Source organism: Denticeps clupeoides, unplaced genomic scaffold, assembly GCF_900700375.1.
Source record: "Denticeps clupeoides unplaced genomic scaffold, fDenClu1.1, whole genome shotgun sequence".
Classification (NCBI taxonomy): domain Eukaryota; kingdom Metazoa; phylum Chordata; class Actinopteri; order Clupeiformes; family Denticipitidae; genus Denticeps; species Denticeps clupeoides.
The window spans coordinates 51,169-61,376 of record NW_021629830.1 but is presented as its reverse complement, the minus strand read 5'-3'; the positions used below and the strand labels follow the sequence as shown (position 1 = coordinate 61,376).

Below are 10,208 nucleotides of genomic sequence, written 5' to 3'. Positions count from 1 at the left end.
ATCTTCTAAATGTGCAATATTAATTCAACAACACTGAGACCAGTATGAACATCATTCACAGACTTTAATGTTGGTATTTAGCTCATTTACATTTACATTATTACATTATTTAGCTCAAGATGTGGAGATAAAGACCATGAAGGATGAAGTGGAGAACACGAAGAAGGAGAATGCAGGTGCATAAATGACATTTGACAAATATTATAGTTATACAAATAGTATTCGTTAATCACTCATAGTATTAATTCCATGTTACTGTATAATTAACATAAACAGTGAATTATTATAATAACAGTACAGTAATTCATTTCTCTACATGTAATGAGTAGACATAATTTAGAATAACAGACATCTGTATTATTTTGTATATAAGCGCAAGATGCTGTCCTGTCAGACGTACAGAAAGACCTGGAGAATCTGAAGATGGAAAATGCAGGTAATGCAGAACAGACAGTCCAACGTTCACATCCAAGCTGCTTACAAGAGTGACCATTTAATTTTTTACAGTAATTCTGAGCATGGGAACAATCAGCGACATCTCATCAATATACATTGTTATACATCCATACATACAGTCATGTACATTCATATACCGCCATAAACTATTATATACAGCCATATAAATTAACTGTTATATGCAACCATATTCATCCATAAACGATTATATACAGCCATATAAATGAACTGTTATATGCAACCATATTCATCCATAAACGATTATATACCGCCATAAACTGCCATATAAATGAACTGTTATATGCAACCATATTCATCCATAAACTATTATATACCGCCATAAACTGCCATATACAGCCATATAAATGAACTGTTATATGCAACCATATTCATCCATAAACGATTATATACCGCCATAAACTGCCATATACAGCCATATAAATGAACTGTTATATGCAACCATATTCATCCATAAACGATTATATACCGCCATAAACTGCCATATAAATGAACTGTTATATGCGACCATCCTGTCATAAAAACTCTTTAATCTCCTATAGAAATAAGCCATAACATAATCTACCATAAAGTACTGAATTATTCCTTCATTATTGCAGCACTTGTGGCAGAGCTGACGGCTCTAAAGATCCAAATGTATGACAATGAGCAGAACGTGGAGAACCTGACTCATCAGAATGCAGGTGCTGGATTGAAATGATCTCTAATCATATTTTCTTGGTGAAGATTTGGCTCATTTTTTGTGTTCCACCTACATCAGAACAAGCAGCAGAGCTGAAAGCTGTCAAGAACCAAATAGAAGATCTGCAGCAGAAGAACTCAGGTATCATGTGATGAACTCATTAACCAAGTTTACGTACCAGCGTAGTGGGGGTCTTCATTCTGTTCAGATATTTATGAATTTGTGTTGTAGAATAAGCAAAAATGCAAAAAGGAGACGGAGAAGTCCACTGGTTCTAGTAAAGCTCACGTAGGAACTGACTGTGGTTTTAATATTTTCTGCTCTGAATGCAGAGATTGGAGGACTGAAGACCAGACTAACATCAGTGGAGACCAAAGTGGAGAAACTGAACATCATGAATGCAGGTAAATGACGGAAAATATGCTGAACAAACTTTGATATGTGTGCATCTGGACTTTCTCTCACGTCTCAACATTACCTTGAGCTGATTAAATACAGAGATTCTGGGATTCTGCTGCCAAGCAGATTTATAATGATTTATAATACCCTTATTACAGGATATTTCGGTAAATAAAGAAAAAATGAATGAAATCTACTTTGCCTTTCTTGAGTTTCACACGTCTAAAACACAAGACAAACATTAAAAATAATTTTATATCACGGTACAAATGATCTAATAATAAAATGTAGAATCAAAGTTGTACTGGTATCCGATTGGCCCGTTTGTGTAGGGGGCGTGTCCATGTTAACACTAATGACGTGCAAAACAAATGTTTTTACTGACTGGAACCATGTTGTATAGTTCACTGTGTACTATATTTCACTTGGAATATATACAACTATATTATTTTACTTGTTCCGTAACAACACATTCAGTAGTGACGGGGACGGTCCCCCTGGGGCATACCTGTCAAGTTTTGGATTTGAAAATAAGGGACATTTTCCTGCGCCCACCCCGACCAAGCCCCAGTGTCCCTTACATTTTAAGACGGGTGACAAGAAAGCTAAAATCACCACTTGTCAATCACTTCTAAACTTCAGCTGGCTTTATGCACAGCTGCACCACTCCTGACCTTTGTTTCCTGTCCGCCATTATTGGACAAACTGATGAATCAGGTTTTTGGTACACAGCGTTGCCGTTTGTACCTCTGCACTTGTGACCTGGTCTGCCTCAGTGGCATTTCTCGTCACGAATGCTGACATCGCCCGGGCATGTTTTTGTGCCTGGCGGACATCATTCCTTCCCCCGTGTGCGACGCTAAAATCGCGGTTACAAATGACTGTCCCCCACCCCGCTCTTCTTCATAAAAAATACATTCGGTGTCCCATTGATCGCGGTATTGACACGAGGATGTAGTTTTTTTGGCAGGAGCGCCTTCCTTCTCTGTCCTGGCGTCCATCATCTGTCTGTTTCTTCTTCTTTTTTCCCGCGTCGTCACTCATCATCTCGTCATCTGACCTCACGCGCTAATCTCGCGAGAACTGCCACCTTCAGTACCTGTAGTAGCTACTGCAGGCGGCACTTATCGCGACATTAGCGACACAACTCGATTATTTTTTAAATAACGCAGATTAAAATACGGGAGATTTACGGAAAAATACTAATACGGGAGGACGGCGGGAATGAACGGGCCAAAACGGGATACTTGACAGGTATGCCCTGGGGACACAGTCAGGGTTAAGCGTCCCGCTCAGGGACACGATGGTAGTAAGTGGGGTTTGAACCTGGAACTTTGTGCTCTTCCGGTTCAGACGCGAGCGTGTTGGCCAAGGGTAAAACACACCAATAATAATGATTAAAAAGTGAAAGTGGCAGTAATTTGATTTGGGACAAATAGCGTTGACAGCACCTTGTGTGTGTGGAGTTTACATGTTCTTCTGTCTCGGTGTGGGTTTCCTCCTGATTCACTGTCCAGAGAGGCACTTTTTTTCAGCAAGAACAAGAGCCCAGAATTAATGTGATTGGCTGATATAATTTTTTTCAGCCAATCACAATGTTTCTGAGCTCTTGTTCTGTAGCGTAATCAGCTGAGTGAAACCAGCCAATCACAATGTTCTTAAGATCTTGTTCCTCCATCTGATTGGCTGAAAAAAAAGTGACATCATCAGCTTCGCTCTATTTAAGGGGTGAGCCGTGAAGAACTTAATCATTTCAGATTTACAAGAGTTCAGTATAGAGGTAGAGAAATGAAGGCGTGGAAGGCGTGGAAGAAGTTTGTTAGGTGGACCAAGCGTCGCTTCTTCAAGAAGGACGTTTCCGTTGAGCCCAAAATGACCGATCTGAAATCAGCTCAGATGGGTCAGGTTGAGGTGTTCGGGGAACAGCTCGGCACACTCGAGGTGGTGATGGAGACATTCCTGGAAAGGGATCCCGGTCATCGTAAAGAAGTGGAGGAGATGTTCATGGCCTCTAATAATAATCTGGAGATGGCTATTCGTGACACGACACAGAACAGCCTGGCTTGGCGTGAAGAGCTGAGGCAAATTGCCATCCAGGAGGCTGAGAATGAAGTAAAAGAAAGACTGAGAGAAGAACAAGATCTGGAACAGCTGCGATTGAGGAGCTTGAAGCACAGCTGAACGTGGAGATACACAACAGAGAAGAAGCAGAAAGGTGTTTCTGTAACGTGAGAGAAACTGGAACGCAGATGGAGATGGAGACACAGCTCCATACGCAGCTGGGGAGCATGCAGGCTCTTTATGAAGAGACGCTGCAGAACGAGAAGAAGGAGCAGGAAACGCTGAGAAGTCAAATGACAGATGAGCAGAGCAGGAGAGAGAAAGCTGAAAAAGAGCTTGAAGCAAAAGAGAAAGCAGGAAAGAGGCAGAGAGGCTTCTCCTGGAGACAGAGACAAACTTCCGTCATCAGCTGGAGAGCAAAGACAGTCTCCACGAGGAGACGCTCCAGCAAATGAAAAAGGAACTTGAGATGATGACAGCCGAACGTGACCATGAGCACAGAGCACGAGAAGAACTTGAAAAAGTGCTCCTCGAAGAAACATCTACCAGGAACGAACTGGAAAAACGTTTCCAGGACTTAAACAATACAAGCAAGAGGCAGGAGATTGAGGAAACCCTGAAGGTCCTCCTCAGAAGGGAGAAGGAACTGTGTGGGCAACTCGAGCAGACAGCGGACATGAGAGCAGCACTGGAGCATCTTCGAGAAGCTTCACAAGGAGACGTGGAGAAAAGAAAACAGTACAAGAACCAGGCTGTCCAGGTTGATCTGGGAGGCTGGCGAACAGGACGCAGCTATGCGGACATCGCAAAGGCGAGCGTAACATGAGCGTTATTACAAAATGCAAATACGCCAAATAAAGAATCTATATAGAAAAGATGAATGAAATCTCCTTTGACTTTCTTGAGCTTCACACGTCCAAAACACAAGACAAACATTAAAAACCACTATGTACTATATTTCACTTGGATTATATACAACTATATTCTTTTACGTGTTCCGTAACAACACATTTACGTTCAGTAGTGACGGGGACAGTCCCCCTGGGGACAGAGGGACACGATGGTAGTAAGTGGGGTAAAACACACCAATAATAATGATTAAAAAGTGAAAGTGGCAGTAATTTGATTTGGGACAAATAGCGTTGACAGCACCTTGTGTGTGTGGAGTTTACATGTTCTTCTGTCTCGGTGTGGGTTTCCTCCTGATTCACTGTCCAGAGAGGCACTTTTTTTCAGCAAGAACAAGAGCCCAGAATTAATTTGATTGGCTGATGTTGTTTTTTCCAGCCAATCACAATGTTTTGAGCTCTTGCTCGTTAGCGTAATCAGCCAATCAGAACTAGTTGAGTGATTTGAGTCATGCCGGATGGTTGACTGGAGCGGGGACCCGTCACCCCCGCTGGTCCGGCCGTGGTTTCTCCCGGACGGTTAAAGGCCGCGGACTTGGCGGCACCGCGGGCGGCGGCTGGCGGACATGGCGCTTCCGGACGGGACGTGGGAGAGCGGCCTGCGGGAACACTTCTCCCTGCTGTCCGTCGCCTCGGCCGGGGACGGGGACGGGGACGGAGCGGGGCTGCTCGGCCTGAGCGACGAGGTCCTGGTTCTGGTCCTGCGGGAGCTGGACCCGCGGTCCCTGCTGCGCCTGGGCAGCACCTGCGTGGAGCTCTTCCGGGTCGCGTCGTGCGACTCGCTGTGGACGCGCCACTTCCGGGTATGAGTCCACGTGTTTGTAGTGAGTTTGGAGGAGGTCAGAGGTCAGGGTTCCTACAGAGATGATGTCCAGCATGAGCTATATGTCCAGCTTATTTCACCACAGTAAAGTGTTTATTTCATATAATGAGCAGCTGAGGTGCCTTCAGGTTCTAGGTGTGGATATTGTGGGTCTGCGCCTCCTCTGTAAGAATGTAGGGTTCCTCAGGAGCCCCGTGTGATGTGGTTTGCTGTAGTAGCCTATAAACCAGAAGGTCCAGGTTCAAACCCCACTTACTACCATCGTGTCCCTGAGCAGGGCCCTTAACCCTGACGTGATGTAAAAATGTTCCTCCAGACGTCGTTCGGGGTGCCATACGTCACGGGTCCCGTCTCCGCCAAGGAGGCCTTCCGTCTCCTGTTCATGTGGAAGGCCCTCTTCACAAACCTGCACTGCAACCGGGTTTTCCAGGAGAGGCTCCTGCCCGAGAACCCACTCCACCCGCACAAGTACTGGGTCCAGTGGCTGGTTCTGGAGGAGAACGTCCCTCTGCCCTCGGTCCGGCTGCCCTGTGACGAAATCGAGGCTCTGTGGGGCATCGACAGGGGGCTGTTGGAGAAGAAGCTCCAAGGTGAGGTCTTCAGCTTTTTTTACACTGATTCATGAACTTGTCCAGAACCTTCTGGAGAACCAGAAGTTCACCAGACGTCTTGGCCGCCTGGCTCTCAGGAGGGTCTCTGTTCCCATTCGAAACTGGGTTTAATGTGTTTAATGTGGACTGAGGATCAGTCTGGATTTCAGACTCTCACCATTTCTCCTCGCAGAGAAAAGCGGCGAGGGCTTCTTGCTGAGGTTCGAGTGGAAGGAGCTGCATGGTCTCGCCCTCCTGCACCATGGCGGCGCTGAGAGGGTCCATCAGCACGTTCTCGACCAGCACAAACACAACGGTGGGGCTCCGCTCATCTGCGTGTAGAAAGAGGTCCAGAATCAGGCCGACTTTAAAATGTGCATTTCTGGCACGTTTGGAACACATGAACGATGGACCACGATGCTGCGCTTTTTCCCCGTTCTTCAGCGTTTACTTTGTCCTGGGATAAATTCCAACTTTATTTGCCACGTACACGGTACGGCACACGGTACGATATGCGGTGAAATGCTTTAGCGACTGATACCGAGCGCAGAATTGCAAATGTTGCAAGTATACAATGAAAAGCAATATGCAAATATTGCAAACATTACCAAATAATTACACTTTTACACCTTGAACATAAAATATGTGTAACAGGTGGGGAGATTGTGATTGAGAGTGAAAGTTGTGGCGTGTATTGGAGTTGGTCCTCCCGTCCACAGATCACGGCGAGCTGGAACGTCTCTACGCCCAGTACTCCCGCTGCCGCTTCCAGTGGCTCTTCACCTTCTGGCTGTTCCGCCAGCCGCCCGCGCCGAGCCGCCAGCTGCGCTGCATCTACCTGCAGTGGAAGAGGCACGACAAGAGGAAGGTGTCCAGCTGGGGGGAGACGCTGTGCGACGTCCACTACCTGGCGTCCCTCCACCACGTCACCGCCGACTACTGGAGGGGACACCTGGCCCAAGGGGACGAGGCGGTGGGTGAGTGGGCGTGGCCGGTTTTCCTCGTCCTACGTTGCGCCCCCACAGCGAGTCAACTTCTCTCCGTCCAGGGATCCAGACGGTGGACAACTACTTCTCCATGTGCAAGTCGCTGGTGGCCTGGGTCCTGGGGAGAGACTGGGGCAAACTGAAGCGCCGAAAGGTTCTCAACATCGCTCTCTTTTGGTCACTTTGTCAGGTCACCTTCAGGAGTTGGACTGGTTGTTCTGCTCATTTACATTTCCAGGACTTACGTCCTTATCCAGAGCACCTTACACTGAGTAGTGATGGGGACAGTCCCCCCCTGGAGACATTCAGGGTTAAGTGTCTTGCTCAGGGACATGATGGTAGTCAGAGGGGTTTGAACCTGGGTCTTCTGGTTCATAGGCGAGTGTGTTACCCACTAGGCTACTACCACCTTACAATCAGTAGTGACAGGGACAGTCCCCCTGGAGACACTCATGGTTAAGTGTCCTGCTCAGGGCTTGAGCCTGTGCTCTTCTGGTTCACAGGTGGGCGTGTTACCTGCTTCGTCTCGGCCCTATAACTCCTGATTCAGTCTAGCAGGCTTAGAACGTGTCTTGGTCATCATGAGGATTCAGGGTCTCCAGCAGAGACAAAGTGGATGACGTGCTTTGGCCGAATCGGCTCTTGTATGTTCTTCCTGCAGGTAGAACGTGTGACTGACCAGTGAAAAGTTCCAGGTTGCCCCTCCAGACCCCTGAGCAGGTTCTTCTGTTGTCTCGGCTGCCGTGTGTTGCCAGTGGTGGCCTAGCGGTTAAGGAAGCGGCCCCGTAATCAGAAGGTTGCCGGTTCGAATCCCGATCCACTGAGGTGCCACTGAGCAAAGCACCGTCCCCACACACTGCTCCCCGGGCGCCTGTCATGGCCGCTCAGGGTGATTGTTAAATGCAGAGGACACATTTCACTGTGTGCACAGTGTGCTGTGCTGCTGTGTCTCACAATGACAATCACTTCACTTTGACACTTTGACTTAGGTGTACGAGGACACGCTGACGGGCGTGTACCTGCTGCTGCGGCGCGAGATGCGGGACAGGCTGGTGGAGCGCGAGCGCTTCTGGGCCGTGGCCAAGGTGCAGATGAGCCGCGTCTGCGCGCTGGAGGAGGCGGCGCTCAACTACGCCAACTGGAGGATGGTGGAGACGCTGCCCTACTACAAGTGAGTGTCGCCTGGGGTCAGAGGTCGCCAGACTTGAGTGGTCGGTCATGTTCTCCTTCAGACCAGAACTTGGTTGAGTCAGATCTCCTCTAATGGAGTTCAGTTTTAGCTCTTTGGTGGTCGATCATTTGCTCTTGGAACCAGGACTACAATCTGAGCCTTCTGAAATACTGGGACCTCTTCCATGTCCATCTGGTCATCTGGTGTAATAAACACTGCTTCGTCACTGCTTCCATTGAAATGGTTAATCACCATTTGATCCACTTTGAAAGCCCTGGAAGATGGTTTAGGACGTGGAGGAACATTTCAGAACTTTCTTCTGAGCTCTGAAGGCCGGGCTGTGAGCGTGAGACGGGGAAGGTGTGGAGAACACTCGCTGAAGTCCATCACTCGGCGGGACTTTGAAGTGTGTGAAGGCCAGTGTGAGACAAAGCGGCTCGTAGCTTCAAACGTGGCACGTGGAGGGGGACGTTTGAAGTGACTCGCTGATGGTCCCGCAACAGGAACCCTCAGCAACAGAGTGAGGACCACAGGAACCCTCCCCGACGGAGCGAGGACCCGGAGGAGCTTTCATCATCAATCTCGTGGTCGGGACTTTTTATCTTTTCTTTTCTGCAGGTCTGTCCTCTTCTGAAGAGCAGAAACTGATCCTGAACCAGATTGATGTGGGGAATCCACTCTTCTTCTCACCAAAACGCCATGTTGTGTGTGTGTGTGTGGAGTTCACTGGTTGCTTTTGCTCAGTTTATTGATCTCTTTATCAGTATGACTAGTCACTTGATTTTTTTTTTTTTTTTATCATTTTAGACTCTTCCTGATCTCTGGGAACTCCATCTACCTCGACCACGTCCAGGGCTTCCTGCGTCGGAAGAGGTTGATCCAGGACTGGATCTACCAGGATGAGAACACCTGGGCCCGTGAGGCTCTCGCCGAGGAGCTCTTTTCCCTCCTGCAGTTCCACACCAAGATCTCTCAAGGTGACCGGTGCACCTCAACCACACCAGGTTCCTCAGGAGCAGAGAGTCACTGGCGTTCAGCAGATAGTCATGATCCCCAGATCGCTGGAAGTGTGTTAATTTACATAATTGCATTTTGAACCTCGTGATGAGACCAGCACACCTTCGTTCCTCTGCGCAGGAGAGGTTGAGAGCCCTGCAGGACCATGCTCCGTTGTGTACGCACAAAACGAGACCTACAAGACTGGCGTTAGTACATCTATAATAATTCCTCGTCCTAGCCAGCAATACGCCGTATAAAATTAAGTAATTTTTTCAGTCACATATTTATAATAGTGGATATAAAACATGTCATTCGAATGGAATCTTAACTTGATCTGCACTTTTAATCTGGTTCGGGCCGTACGGATTCGCCGCTGGTAAAAGTGCGGCCGAGTGGCGGCTTGGTCGTGCGTCGTACCGCGTACGTGATTCTATACGATCCCGACTTCCACTTCAGCCACAAGTGCATATATTTCACTTTCAGAAGATTTTCTCGTACTTTTCCCCTCAATTTCCATGATGCAATGTTTTGGGGGGGGAATTTACATAGTCGTTTTGAATATTCATGAGGGGATTTGCATTTAACATGTATGGTTTAAGAGGGCGGAATATGTGGAATTTATTAAGCTGATCTTTTTCTAAATGAGACCCCTGGTCCTACAGATGGACTTCACGGCGACTCCGTCACCGCGCAGCTCAGCCGCCTGGTCTGGCTGTTCCTGCACTCCGGTCAGCAGATGTACCTGGACGGCGTGAAGGAGATGGTGTTCCGCTTCGCCCAGGAGAGCTGGGGCTGCTACCACGCCCTCTCACCCGCGGCCATACCCGACCCGGGGGAGGCCAGGTGACCCGAGGGTCATGGCAACTGGACTCTGAGAAATTATGTCTTATCATTTTTTTATTGAGTCTTTTAATTTTTTTAAGATAAGAATTAATGAGATTTGACACCTTTTTAGGCTTTTTTTTTTTTTTTTTTTTTTTTTTAAATCCTATTTGGAAAAACTTTTAATGACTGATGACCTGTCCATGCACGACTTTTTAACTTATTTAAAATGTCTTTTTTGCCCCTGTTTATCACTGTATGTTACAGATTTCGCTTTGAATCTTGGCAAGGTG

At 47.4% G+C, this 10,208-nt stretch overlaps 1 protein-coding gene across 1 annotated transcript; it reads left to right on the top strand.

Moving 5' to 3' along the window:
• The first annotated feature begins 5,090 nt into the window (after positions 1 to 5,090).
• Positions 5,091 to 9,979, top strand: LOC114775386 (uncharacterized). Its single transcript, XM_028966518.1, has 8 exons — positions 5,091 to 5,327; positions 5,664 to 5,937; positions 6,131 to 6,253; positions 6,657 to 6,914; positions 6,986 to 7,077; positions 7,913 to 8,094; positions 8,902 to 9,071; positions 9,756 to 9,979. Exons 1-8 carry the CDS (start codon positions 5,091 to 5,093, stop codon positions 9,938 to 9,940), a joined length of 1,521 nt encoding a protein of 506 aa, XP_028822351.1. The 3' UTR covers positions 9,941 to 9,979.
• The last annotated feature ends 229 nt before the right edge of the window (positions 9,980 to 10,208 follow it).